The sequence below is a fragment of the Astyanax mexicanus genome, chromosome 3, assembly GCF_023375975.1.
Source record: "Astyanax mexicanus isolate ESR-SI-001 chromosome 3, AstMex3_surface, whole genome shotgun sequence".
Classification (NCBI taxonomy): Eukaryota; Metazoa; Chordata; class Actinopteri; order Characiformes; family Acestrorhamphidae; genus Astyanax; species Astyanax mexicanus.
The window spans coordinates 53632718-53647871 of NC_064410.1; the positions used below are offsets into that span (position 1 = coordinate 53632718).

The 15154-nt window shown below is 35.9% G+C and overlaps 1 protein-coding gene across 2 annotated transcripts; it reads left to right on the forward strand.

Moving 5' to 3' along the window:
- Positions 1-660: 660 nt before the first annotated feature.
- On the forward strand, positions 661-10800 carry prpsap2 (phosphoribosyl pyrophosphate synthetase-associated protein 2). Of its 2 annotated transcripts, none has more exons than XM_007247860.4 (11): positions 661-803; positions 3475-3635; positions 3953-4005; positions 5642-5708; positions 5803-5975; positions 6889-7004; positions 7532-7587; positions 7680-7828; positions 7937-8007; positions 8828-8974; positions 9624-10800. In XM_007247860.4, the coding sequence occupies exons 2-11, from the start codon at positions 3553-3555 to the stop codon at positions 9780-9782; spliced, it is 1074 nt and encodes a 357-aa protein (XP_007247922.1). In that variant the 5' UTR covers positions 661-803; positions 3475-3552; the 3' UTR covers positions 9783-10800. The 2 variants fall into 2 exon arrangements, with proteins under 2 accessions (XP_007247922.1, XP_022539067.1); XM_022683346.2 differs by having other exon boundaries at positions 668-767.
- The last annotated feature ends 4354 nt before the right edge of the window (positions 10801-15154 follow it).

A 15154-nucleotide genomic window follows, 5' to 3' on the forward strand; every position in this document is an offset into this window, starting at 1 on the left:
AATAATTTAAAAACTCCCTTTATATATTATTGTGGTTATTTGTGTGTACAGCATGCGTTGGCTTGTTATTACATAAATAACAAATAATAATAATACCACTAATACTACTACAACATACTACTACTACTACTAGTAATAATAATAATAGAAATAATAATAATAATAATGTATAATAATTTTTTTAGGAAGAAAATCTTATTTAGGAAGAAAAACCAGATTTCAGGCACATGAATGAATCTTTTTTTCCTGTTTAAAGGCTTTACTAATACAATGTAATACTTTACATCACCTTTAAACTAACTAAATAAACTGGGCTTTCGATAAACTAATCAGTTCGTAGCTAAGGAAACAAACCAGGGGATTAAAACAAACAAACAAAGAAATAAAACAATAATTAATAACAAAATTCATAAATAAATAAATTGAGAAATAAGTGGACCGACAAGGGATGAATTTTTAAAACTCACATTTAGGGCATTTTATTTACTCGGTAATTTTTCAAGATTTATAGTACAAAGTCAAATCCTTTTTTAAAATAATAATATTTTTCAATCGTATTTATCTATGTAATATTTAGCAGAAATTCTAAACTTATTAACTAAACATTATCTTCTGATTTACAGATACGGCGCCTGATTTTATGCGGCCGGTTGTGTTGAATGAAGTCTTTTATTTTGAAAACTCGCGCAGCGATTGACGGTTATTCCTTATTTCCAGCGCTGTTGCTCTTATCTGCACTTTTAAACCCGAGCACTCCATGAAATAAAGTAAGTCAGTCGGGAGGCGGAACGGAGACAAAACTGGTGAGAGAATCCACTAAATCAGTTCAGCTCATTTAATGTGTATTTACAGCTGTTTTAGCGTGACTTTTGGTGTGGTTTTTCACGCTTTCTCCATTTCCTAACAGTGCAGTGCATATGTAGTAGCGCCTGTTAGCCAGCTAGGTTAACTCAGCTAGCTGTTGAGCGGAGCTGCGGAGTCCAGGTCCATATATTAAAAATCCAGCCCAGGAATTCGTTCCAACTGTGGGGATAGGTCAGCTGCAGCAGAGCAGCCCTGTGAAGTGGAACAAAATCGTGGGATGGATTAATAATATGTGGACATATACTGCCCAGCTCCAGTGAAGAGTGTGTGTCTATCTCTAGTTTTGGGCTAGATTTATGAATTTAGAATGGTTTTGAAGACCTCTGTAAACATGTTTAGATTTATATTTGATTTTGGAAGTGGTTGGTTCATGTTTAAGGCTGAAACATAGCTAAGATAACCGGTTAGCTAGCCTTACATGCTAACTAGCTAATTTCCCTGTGGTTGGTTTCTTGTCACGAGAAAGCCTTGTTGTCATGGGCACTTGGAGACACTTTCAGATACACTATGTGGACAGAAGTATTGGGACATGTGCTTATTCATTTTTTCTTCTGATTTCAACGGTTTAATCAACAGTTTGTCTTGTTTTTGTAGGAGAAACTGTTTCTGCTGTTCAGAAAGTGTATTAGATAACTAGGTTAGATTTGGAGCATTGCTTTAAGGCTTTAAATTAATTTAATAACTGTTAGAGATAAGGTGAACTGGGGATCATCAAACCCCCTAACTAACCCTTAAAGTATTAGATGGAGCGTTGTAGTATCAGACAACCCGTCTCCACATAGGCCTGTCAGGATAACTGTTTTTGTGCACATTGTCCCATAAATAATTGCGATACAATATGTCCAGTATAATTTATTTTACTCCACTTTTGAACACAAACTGTTAATAATCATGACTGGATGGATCCTAGAATTTCTGTGAAATTTGTGGAAATGTCTGCATTGAATTATATCCCACTATAGCAGAACAGCAAAACATCACAGTGACATTTTTTAATTCAATAATTTAAAGATATTTTCCCAAATAATGATATATATCTGAATACATATGTTCACATTAAAAGGAATCAGGAGTTACAGATTCTGAAGAAACAATATTATTAGATGGAGCGCTGTAGTACAACAACACTGCTCCACATAGGCCTGTCAGGATAACAGTTTTTCTTTGCGCTGTCCCATACATAATTGCAATATAATATGCCCAGTGTTATTTATTTTACTCCAGTTTTGGACATACAACTGTTGTTATTAATCATGGTCATTTGAATCCTAGAATTTTTGTGAAATATTTGAAATTCCTTTATTTATTAAATCGCGCTATATTTTGCAGAACATCACAATAACATTTTTAAATAACCTAAAGATATTTAAAAAAAAAAAACATTCTCTTTATCTTAATACAAATGTTCACATTCAAAAGTCATCAGGAGAGACTGATTCTAAAGAAACAATTGGTATCGAAAAGGCAGATAGTGCTGCTAAAGGAGCTTTGAATGAAAACATCTCTGAGTGCCAGATCCCTGTCTCTGATATCAAACCTGTACTTTCGTCCTATATAATTGATAAATGGCAAGCTGAATGGGACAGCTGCGATGACAATAAGCTGCATGAAATCTGCATTTCTGTGAAACAAACTGTAACTCAATTATTTTCTTGTAGACATGATCAAGTTGTTTATACAAGGTGTAGGATTGGACATTCTAGGCTCACCCATGGCTTTTTACTAATTAGAGATGAACCTCCCCTGTGTGATCACTGTGGCAATGTTTTATCAATCAACCATATTTTATCTTGTCCTGCTCTTAGAGTGAAAAGACAGCAGTTTTTTACAGAAATGACTACTGTAGATATTTTTAATAAGGTCTCACCTTTAAAACTTTTACAATTTTTAAAGTCTATTAATGTGACCAACCTTATCTAGTGTATTTATGTATTATGTATTATAATGTATAATGTATTATAATGTATTATGTATTATAATGTATTTTTTAATTTTTTTTATTGAGTGAAATCTTTTACTTGTATTAGCCATGAAATAGCCACAGCTGCTAAATTGGCTTTAAACACAAACAAACAAACAAACAAACAAACTAAAGAAACAATTGTTTTATATTTTCACAGTATTTTTTAAACCTATTCTTTTTTCCCATCCTGTTAAACATGATTATGTATGCTCTGTGTAATTAAATTTACAGCTCGGTCAGTGTTCTTTAAGCACTGTTGGATGTGCATGATATGCTTAAAAGTGTATTATAGGTATGATTGGAGAGATTATAATAAGTGATATTGTCCACCTCTGCTTTATACCCCTCTAGTATCTGAATGTATTCTTTAGAAAGGGTGTGTACAACCATTTGAGCATAGGGTTTATTTTCAAGTGATTCTTATATTTCAATGGTAAAATAGCTTCTAAAAATGTTTTACCTGGTTTGGCATCATAAACCAAAATTAGACTAATTAAAAAACCGTGGTAGAATTCAAGTACTTAATTCAACTAATTACTAACAGCTGATTGTATCATATTCCTCCTCTTTTTCTTTACAGGATTTGATCAGGCATACTTGTGTGGTGTGGTGTTAAACTAACAGTCTGCTTGTGAAACTGTTTATAGGAAGGGCTCAGCAGTGCCTGGGAGCCCAGGGAGCCACTGCCTGAGTCCCTCGAGGTAGAAACTAAGAAGAAACTGGACATGAACGCCGCAAAGGGAGGCCTGGTCATTTTTACGGCCAACTCCAACCCCTCCAGCAGGGAGCTGGGAAAAAGGATCGCAGAGTAAGTTAAACTTAATTTATTCTGATGTTGTTTAGATTCACATTTGATGTTTAGCTTTGTGTTGTGTTTAGTAAAATAATGTTTTGTCTGGTGGAAATATTGACCTGCCAGCTTAAAGTGCAGCTTCTAATCTGAGAAAGGCAAGTATGTGCCTGTCCTGAAGTTGGCCAATAATTCAGTTAATCATTCACCTAAGCTGGTGTGAAATTATTGACTAAGGATCCTTCAAGACCTTTCGCCTTTAGTCTTCTGTGTTTAGTAAATCACTGTTTTTTTTTTCTTACTGATGATTATTTTTTCCTTCTTATTTACTTCAGACGATTGGGTGTGGAGCTTGGCAAGGTGCAAGTGTATCAAGAAGCAAATAGAGGTAAGATGAAACCCAGTGTGCTGTATCTCAAGTGGTATCTGTCTGTGGTCGGATCTGTTACAAAAATATCTATTTTTAGGTTTTATAGGTAGTGGGTAAACACATCCTCAAAATGATTCAAATTAAAAATGGTGCATTTATTTGCAATACAATAAACCAATAAAAAAATAACAATTGAAATGGCCCAAAACAACTACACAATTCTCACAATTATTCAACCTCAAACACCTTTATGCTGGTATGTTCTGCTGCAGACATGATGCATAGGCAGATACCAGCTTCTTGCAGTGTTTCTGGGGAATTTTAGCTCATTCCACATGGGCTCTACAGAATCTTTTAGGACTTCTTTTATCCATCTTGCTCTTGTCTTGAAAAGGTTATATAATTACATTTTATTTTATTGTAGACAGATGCAAGTTTTTACTTTTTGCTAATAAACATAATTTGCAGTGGAATAATTTGCCCACCTTACTGTTAGGTTGTAGGTATAAGTAGAGAATTTAAGTGCTTTGCATTTAAAACGCCCTGTCAAGTCAGCATGGTTGTGTGGACAGCTTAACTGACTCTCATCTCATCACTTCTGCTTTCCTCTTAAGTAATTGGGGTCAGACAGTAGTTCTGAGACACACCACAACTGAGCAACATTTTAACCCCTTCAGACTCTGTGTCCATTATAATGGACATCATGTATATATATATATTTTATATATATTCACTGGCAACTAAACCCCCAAAACTTAAAACTACATATATTTATTGTAAATAATAATTACAGTGTTATTGTGTATTTATTTAGGCAAAAGCTTATTCTACAAAAGCTGCAATAATTTGTAATTAATGTATTAATTACAATTCTTATTATAAAATAATATGTTGTGATCTTTCTGTAATTTTACAATCCTTTACTAACAACTTTTTTGCTGTTAACTTGCAGTAAAGATTTACAAGAAACATTTTTACAGTGCAGGATAGACCACAAAGTAGGTTAATTGATTTAGAATACATTTAATCATGTTTATTTTACTGTTAAGAGATGGTTTGTGAAATAAAAAGGCTTCCAATAAAAAAAGTAATTAAATATTATTTTCTTAGAACATTAGAGTCAGCATTTATATATTTATTATATTCATATATTTTTCACATCAGTGTTACATAATTCTCGTCTTAAAGGATTAAAACGTGTTTTAAACACATTATTATTATTATTATTATTATTATTATTATTATTATTATTATTATTATTAGATTATGATTTTGATGATAATACATTACATTTCTAAATGAATTATGGATGTTTACAGGATAGTTGGACTTCCTCAGTGGCAAATTAGTCCTGGGAATGTCTGTCTGTTGTCCTGGTCGGGATAACTGGCCTTGGTGGCCCAGTCTGAATTGTTGATTTTGCAGAGAGGCTGCTCATTCTTTGCATTCCATGCTGGATAATGCAGACAAAACAAATTGGGTGGCTGAGCCACTATCCTCTATTCACCAATTAAAAAGACCCTCTCTTTGTTTTGACCATGTGTATTAGAGTGTAATAGATTGTATCATAGTGGAAATACCACCCTTTCTATATCATAAGAAAAGAGTTTTCATAGATTTGTCTTACAGAAGCGATTTTTTTTTTCTTACACAGAAACGCGTGTTCAGATCCAGGAGTCGGTGCGTGGTAAAGATGTCTTCATCATCCAGACTGTATCCAAGTAAGACCCACATTGATTTGAGTGTTTATTTTTCCCCAGTCACTAAAAGTTGGGTGTTCATTTAGCCCCTTTTTTTGATCTGTTTTTCCCACAGGGATGTCAACACAACCATCATGGAACTGCTCATTATGGTGTATGCCTGCAGAACCTCCTGTGCCCGGAATATCATCGGAGTCATTCCCTATTTTCCCTACAGTAAACAGTGCAAAATGAGAAAAAGAGGTTCCATCGTCTCTAAGCTGCTGGCCTCTATGATGTGTAAAGCAGGTGACATGCTTTTTTTATTTTTTATTATTTTTTTAAAAACAGGCATTTGTTTATTAAAGAAGACGATCCTGTGTTTTTATATTTTATGTATTTTTTTTAATTAAAACAGTAGTTTTTATGCCCATCCTTTCATGAGTGATCTGGCAACACAGAGCCCTATTTTTTGACAGTATTTTATAAAAGAAATTTTACAGAACAATTCATTTGCATTAACCTTTATTAAAATTGCTCTTCCACATTTCCACTTTTATATGCAATTACACATTCTCCCTAGAGAGGTCTCAAAATGTGCTTCTATCGCAGTTAAGCATGAACTAGGTGGTTTATGTTTTGCCATTTAACACAAGCAAACACTAAGGTGTGGTAAATGCTCCAGCATATACATGGCATGGCCAGCAACAGCTTATTTACATAAAAGTGACAGAGCCCATAACGGCTCTGAAACTGAGAAGAATAGAGCTGGTGAGATCTCATTATGTGAGCGTGATTGTGTGTAAAGAACTTCATGAACATGTATTGTATAGCCCAAAGACCTATTTTAACTTGTGTAAAAGGAGAAATAATATATTCCCTTTCAAGCTTTAAAGACTACAGTTCTTGCCTCAAGTGATTACAGCTGAGAGTTTGGTTTCATAAAGAATTGTTTTTTTGTGAAAGGTCTTCAAGACCCATCATAGATCCTAGTGATGTCCTGAGTCGAAATGAAATAGGGCATGCAGCCCTTTGATAAATGTGCCTTGTAACTGTTAAACACTCAAACTATTTACTTTATGCTCTTATTTATGCCCTAGTAATTAGTGATTGATTTATTTAATTGTGTCACAACTGTTTATCTGTCACGTCTTGTAGCTGCTGACAGTGCAGTTCTCCATTGTTTATTTGGTTGAATGTTAGTCTGTTCCACTTTTTCCAGGTCTTAGTCATCTCATTACTATGGATTTGCATCAAAAGGAAATCCAAGGTTTCTTCAACATTCCAGTCGACAACCTCCGAGCATCTCCGTTTTTGCTACAGTACATTCAGGAAGAGGTACAGCTCCGGTCTCCGTGCTGGCTGCACAATCTGCTCATGCCTTAGCTTTAGAAAACTGCTGACATTCAGACGTGTAACTGCCTGATATTAAGAGTCAATATTAAACTAGCTGTAAACACCTTAAGGCATTCAAGGTCATTAATTTTTAACCTTGTAATAATCAAAAGGCTGTTGTTTATGCAGTTACGGATACAGAAATCAGTGGATTGCAGTTTAGATTGTTTATTCGTGTTGTAAGAAAATATCAATATATTAAACTATCATATGTTGCAATTATCAATTTTCTTGATTTTAGAGTGGTTCATTTTGTGTTGTGTTTAAACCATGACTCTGTTTTTAAATCACACTATATTGCCCTGCACAGATCATTATGTATAAAGTATCAAAATATTAAGTTATAACACCTTTGTCATGATGAGTATTATATTGCAATGTTCTTGCAAAAACACAGCTCAACTATGGAGATGTCTCTATGCTCATCCATGTGTCTCTTTTATGTGTTCTGTCTGTTCTCTTCCATGCAGATCCCTGACTACAGAAACGCAGTGATTGTGGCCAAATCTCCATCCTCAGCTAAAAGGTTAGTCCACTGCTTGCCTAAACTGATGAGGTTTTATAGACAATGCATGGAATAAATGAGCAGATCTCATGGTTTTTATGTTATGTTTTCAGGGCTCAGTCATTTGCTGAAAGGCTTCGACTGGGCATTGCTGTGATCCATGGTGAAGCGCAGGACGCCGAATCAGATCTTGTGGACGGACGACACTCTCCACCTACTGTGAAAAACATGGGAGCCATCCACCCCAGTCTGGAGATACCATGTGAGCATTTTTGTCTGTGGATTGGATTGTGACAATTCTGTTTAATATCATTGGGCAAAAAAACAGGGGCAATGTTTTTTGTAACTGTCACTGTCGTCTTCATCACAGTGCTCATCCCAAAAGAAAAGCCTCCAATAACTGTGGTGGGAGATGTAGGTGGCCGAATTGCCATTATTGTGGTGAGTTGCATTACTGAATTATGTTTTAAAAGGTTATATTTAGGCTTTACGTCAAATTGGAATTTGTGGCTCTTACACAGTACCATACTGAAGCCATGCTTTTACCCATTAGTACTGAATGTCATATTGTGTAGGATGAGGCTACCTCAGCATGACTAACCCACAGCTCAGGTCTGAATCATGTTCAAAAATACATGCTTCTGTAATCTTTGACTCACAAAAGCTAAAATTCAAATGTAAATACCAAAGCTCAGACATTTTTTGAAGCACACTGCTTTTCTTGAACAGTATAGTCCCACAATTATTACAGAATAAACACCTGAGCCATTTCATATATAATTTTAGGGGTTACCTTTGGTCTTATGCAGATAGATTGACAAGTTAAACATACGATAGCTTCACAGTTGTTTGAAGCTCCTTTGTCTGTAACAGGGAGAATAGCAGTTCTGGACTGTTGCTGTTGTACTATGCAACTTGGATAAATCTGCAAAAAAAACTCTCTCCAGAGTTGTATAATACTGAATAATCTAAAAAATATCAGTCTAAAACCTTGTAAAATTACAGATTTCATTAACATTTCAGTTCACGGTTCACGGTCCATAAAAAAGGTGTGCAAAATGTGATTTGTATGTACTGCAGTGGTCTAAAAATAAATTACACTCCCCATCTGTAGAGGGAGCACAGGAGTGGAAAAACTAGCACAGTATTGCTTTTAAATTACTGTATCATTGCGCTATCTAATGCAGTTGTGTTTAACACTCCTTATTCTCTGATCTTTTGTGTTGATCTAACTTCAGTTTTTTTTTTCCTACCCTTATAGGATGATATTATTGATGATGTGGATAGTTTTCTGGCAGCAGCTGAAACGCTGAAGGAACGAGGGGCATACAAAATCTTTGTCATGGCTACTCATGGAATCCTCTCGTCTGATGCACCACGTCTTATAGAGGAGTCAGCTATTGATGAGGTCTGTATTAGAGTTTAATAGAACTGACATAAATACAGTATGTTCTAAATAAGAATAATCACTCTGTGCCATCAACCTACAGCTCTGGGGGGGAAAAAAAGAGACCTGTGATGAGTTTTTTGATTTTACCAAATTGAAAACTTCTAGAATATAATCAAAGGGAAGATGGATGATCACAAGCCATCAAACCAAATATATTTTGGATAAATGCTGTCCGTAGTGTATAGAATAAAACAACAATGTTCCATTTAGTCAACCCTAATAAACATTAACATAATTTGCTATAAGTAGCAAAATCAGAGAAACTGAAATGCTCTGTTAATTTTTCCCAGAGCTGTATTTTTAACTATCATGTAATCCATCTTAGAAAAACTGCTGTTTTATTTTGAATCATTTGACTTATTTGTGATTAACACATGTATATCTGTGTGTTAATTTGTTAGATGTTGTTATACAAAGTAAATAAAGTATTACGTCATTTATAGTGTCTGGTAAAGAGGATGGTAAGGGATAGAGTTTATTAATCCAGAACTGATTGTGTCTGGTAGCCAGTGTGTATCAGAACTGAAAAAGATGGATTGCTGCTGTCCTATATAAAACAAAGCTGATCTTTGTACTCATATGGTTTAACCTCCACCCCTCTCTGCAGGTGGTCGTCACAAACACCATTCCACACGAGATCCAGAAACTGCAGTGTCCCAAGATCAAGACGGTGGACATCAGCATGATCCTATCAGAGGCCATTCGCCGTATCCACAACGGAGAATCGATGTCTTACCTGTTCCGCAACATAGGCATGGATGATTGACAGCCCTGCTGGATGGTGCCCCATCACTGCCAGTTGCGTAATGTGCACAGAGGTCCAATTTTCTCCCCCTCATCATATGTATGTAAAACGTGGCCAAGAGTTAAAAAAAATGCATTTCATTTTTTTCTTTGCTGATGTTTTCGTTATGTATTCCGCTACATTTGAAATCTGTGTTTGTTCTTAAAGGCCACTGACGTTTGTAAGATGTGTTTATGTTTGTGATGTTTACTCATTAATTGCTGCGGTGGAATTCCCAGAAATGCTTGAAAAGAAGAAGGGCAGGTTCTGGAAACACCCCTTATTGATGTTAGACTAAGATTAGTCTCTAATATTGAGTGATTTAGAGGAATATTGAGTGTTTTCCACTGGATTTAAATGCTGCAATCGATATCCAAAGGGTCAGAGTACTCTGCTGTGTTGGAGTATTCAGAGATAGGGCCTTTTATGTTGTAGTTCTTGAGGAGTCAGAACTTCTCTTTGTGGCCAACAACAACAGATAATTATTCAGTAGTAATCTGTTAGCACTATGCCAGAATACTGTATACCAGTGTCTTCACCTCGAGACTTGTGTAATCACTGTGCCACTAGACAATTAGCATTTAATTGATTTGGTGATTGTTGGGCAGCACTTATAATAGATTTAATGAATATTTATTTTTTACAATTTGATTGCAAATTTCCACTGCAGCTGTTTCATGTGCGGCAGGCGATTGCCACTTACACTTAGAAGTAGAGAGACATGGTAATGTACAGAGTTGAATGTCATTCATGCTAAGATGCTCCACTAACACTTCAGCGCTTACAGCTGACATGCTTTTGCCAATACGGGACCATAGGAGCGTTCTTGCTTCATTACTCAGTTAGTAGTGGTCATCATTACGCTGTGTGTTGCCTAAAAGAGAACTTGTTTATCTCATTTACTGGTCAAATGCAGGGTTTTTTGTCATGGTACTAATCCTTCAGGCTTTTATATTTATTCACTGCACTTGATTAATAAATAAAATAATATAAAGAATCACTTTTTTGTGCTTATTATTAATTAACTATTAATAAAATCTAATAAAATAGAAGTGCAGCCTAGATTTTTTTACCTGTGATTTTTCTTTAATATATGTGCTATATTCCTGCTGGATGAAGGGAAATAAAATCAGTGTTACTCACGGCACTGTTTGGAATCGTTACTTCTATATACAGCTCTGGGAGAAAAAAAATGAGACTGCTTAAAAATTATGTTTTTCTTTGATTTTACCAAATTGAAATATAATCAAGAGGAAGATGGATGATCACAAGCCATCAAACCAAGCTGAACTGCTTAAATTTGTGCACCAGGAGTGGCATAAAGTTATCCAAAAGCAGTGTGTAAGACTGGTGGAGGAGAGCATACCAAGATGCATGACAACTGTGATTAAAAACAGGGTTATTTCACCAAATATTGATTTCTGAATTCCTAAAACTTTATGAATGTGAACTTGTTTTCTTTGCATTATTTGAGGTCTGAAAGCTCTGCATTTTTTTTGTTATTTAAGCCATTTCTCATTTTCTGCAAATAAATGCTCTAAATTACAATATTTTTATTTGGAGTTTGAGAGAAATGTCTGTAGTTTATAATTATAACTAAAACAACAATGTTCATTTTACTCAAACATAAACCTATAAATAGCAAAATCAGAGGAACTGATCTAGACACTGAAGTGGTCTCCTATTTTTTTTCCAGAGCTGTATATTACCCATGGTGATATTTAAGCTGTACTTATATTGTAAGTACAGCTTCTAATAAAAAAAACTTTTATTTGTATTACTTTATCCTAGGCAGCATTTGTATCAGAGCAGTCAGCAGGGGGCACTCTTATGTTTGCTGTCTGCATGAGAGATGAACTTGGAGCTGTAAATGCCCATCAGGCACATGGCTCAGAGAGGAAATTATGCAGTAGGTCTGTTTTCATAACTCATCACTCAAACACACTCTGACAGCTCTGCTGGTAATTGTGAGACTGCTGGGACTGGAGTGACACTGGAAGCATTTGGGGTGTGTGTGTAAGAGTGTGTGAGTGTGTTTTTCCACAGGAAAAGGGTGTGAATCTCCTATCATCTGCTATAACAACCTCCCACATGCAAGTGTGCAGGTGGCTCACAGCAGGGCCTGGGAAGTGACGTGGGGCTTCAGTATCCCTGCATTGTCTGTGTAATGTGTGTTTTAGAGATAGTCGCTGCCCAGGGTACAGCCTGGAGCTGTTCTAACCTTTTTTTAGAAAGAGGAACTGGATTCCTGTACAGACAAAACAAAGTGACAAAAAAAGAACTGAAACTTCTTAGAACACATAAGATCAGATTTCAGTAAACATGTTTACTGATCAGCACCATTAGTATCTAGCTCTAGTGGTTCATGTGAATAAAAAAATATACTTTATTTATGCTGAAATAATTATATAGATATTGGATTGTTATTTTGGAACCACTGGTTTACAGTACTAGTCAAAAGTTAGGACACATGTCTTCTCATTCAATGTGTTTTCTTTCTTTTTATGATTTAAACATTGTAAAAGTGTTAAACATTCCAGAATATGTTTTATACCACATTTATCTTTTTCGGTCACCTGGAATAGTTTTCTCAGCTTCTTGAAGGAGTTTCTGGAGGTGCTGAACAATAGTTGCTCATCCCAAATCACCTCAAATCACCATCTCAGTTCATCAGGTTTAGATCAGGGGATTAATGTGGAGGACTAACAGTTTTTTTACTGTATATCTGCTACATAATTCCATATGTGTCCATTATTTGGCTTGATATCTTTAATATTAAACTATAATGTAAAAAAAAATGAATAAAAAAATTAGGAAAACATTTAGAAGGTGTGTCCAAACTTTTGACTGGTACTGTACACTACATCACTTCTAATATTAGATTTATTATTTAGGGCTCTGACACACAGGCCCAGCCAAGATCTCAATCATGCTGCATGCCATCAGCAGCTGGAGTCTGAGAGAGAGCACAATTGGTCATGCTCTCTCTGGGTGGGTAGGTGGTGCTCTCTTCCCTCATCACTACTAGTGTGATGCTGGTCTGCAGCACAGGTGTTTGTCAGCTGATATATCAGAGCTGTGCTTTCCTCCGAGCAGAGAAGCGCACCAGTGATGCTGCATTAGCGATAGTTTAAAATGAGGTGTTGAGGTCTATGAGAAGAATTAGAAGCAAATTAGGAAAAAAAATGCTAGAGGTTGTTTAAGAGCAAATATTTTTTTCAGAGGAAAATTATCCAATATTACATATTTGTGAGTGGCAAAAGTATGTGAACCTCGAGGATTAGCAGTTTTCACCAGGACTAAATTAGCACAGCCAAATAAAGTACACTTTGTTAAAAATAAAATAAAAAAAGTATATTTAAATTCAGATTTATTAGGTAAAAAAAGTATTAACAGAAATAAATAGAAGTTATTCCCCATATCATTCTAGCAGGCAATTTTCACAAGGGAATTCTGTGTAAAGATCCTGTTTACCACGACCAAGCTATAGAGCATGTATGGAATGAACTGGCTTTATACCCAGTTTCATGTGAAACTGTTGAGTCTGTCTGGTCTTAATTCCTCTTTCACATCCACAGCTTAAAAAAGAAATAACATTAATTAAAGAGTCTTATTTAAAAACATGCTGTTGTTAAACATTTTGTAAACCCTTTACATTATTTGCAAAAAAATATATGAGGCTTATGATGTGAACAGGCCTTCATATGTTGTTCATTTGTATAATAATATATGTTGTATTTACATACTGCCAAAAGTCTTGGGACAGTAACTGGTTTTGTGTCTTAAAGTGAGGTCTGATAGTGGGTGCCAGATAGATGGAATATTAAGTTTCTGAAGTTGTTCAGGCATTTAACATTCCCAGACAAACCAAGTCTCCCTGAAGCTGCGAGAGTCTCCCGCATTTCGGTAGTGGCTCCCTGATGCCCGCGAGTCACATATAATCTCCCGGAATTCAGAACGAGTGCCCCAAGAGTGCACTGCACACAAACGCGCACACAGGCGACAGACTTTTTTTCTCTAATCGCGTGTGGGAAGGAGAGAGAGAAAACAGAGAGGGTTCTGATTGAAAGAGTCTGTGAGACAGCCAATCAGTTTTTAGTGTGGGCGGGCAGTGTTTTTCCCCCCTCCCGGACGGGAATTGTTCAGTGAGTGAGAGAAAGCAGATCATGGCGGAGGCAGGGAAAGCAGACGCAGGGCCTTCCAAAAAGAAAAAATATAAAACGCATTTCACTCTGAGTACTCTAAATTTAATTAAAAAATAGTAAAGTTCCGTTATCCTTTGATGTGTGTGCAAGTTTTGTTGTTTTTTTTGCGTACCATATGGAAGCAGACCTCAAATAATGCAAATAAAACAAATTCATATACATAAAGTTTTAAGAGTTCAGAAATCAATATTTGGTGGAATACTGTTTTAATCACTGTTTTCATGCATCTTGGCATGTTTTCCTCCACCAAATGTTTTTAATTAGGTAAAATCAAGGAATAACATCAATAAGTGGTCTCTTATTTTTTCCAGAACTGCATATTACGAAACAGCAGTTTTGTGAATAGGAGCCGGAACCATACTTTGGACCATTCATGCATAATAACACTGTGTTTATACTTTTGAGTCCCAAAAGACCTTTTCCATTTTTCAGCAGTTGATCTGTTTATTTATTTACTGAGGGAATAAATCTGAATGATCTCACCACAGGAGCCAGTCAGTCCACCAGTTTTCAATATGATTAATCTTCAGACGCTTTGGAAAGGCTGTCTATGGGTGTAGGTGTGGTGTTAGTACAGTGTTTTCCTAACATCATGTGATTGCTGGATGTGCACATTTGATTTTACCTTTAAGGATGTACCATTTCCCTCTCTCTTTACCTCTCTCTCTCTCTCTCTCTCTCTCTCTCTGTCAGTCTGTCCTAGTCTCCCTTACAGGCTGAATTTGCCTGCTGCTGCTGATATGACACATTTGCTTGCTGTATAAGCATAAACTTCATACAGAAGCTACTGGGAGAGTATTTGAATTGATAATCGCTCCTCAAAAATTGATCTGAAAACTTTCTGCTTTGCAGCTTTTTAACACCCATCAGCTCCACAGTCATTGTGAGTGTGAGGGTTAGTGTGCAGTCAGCACAAAGCTTCTGTTTCTTTCTCTTTTTTTGTTGAAATGTGAAATATTGCTCAGAAAGCTTGCTCCAGGAACTGCACACCCAGCCTAATGCTTAATGTCACGCATTCATTAGGTGATTTGCAAAGTCCATCATCCACTGCTCTGTCAGAAAGGCATTTTATGGCAGCTGTGTTTCAGTAAACTGCATTCTCTCTGCAAGTGTTGCTCAAACCAGTCCTCACGGCAATGCAAATAACTG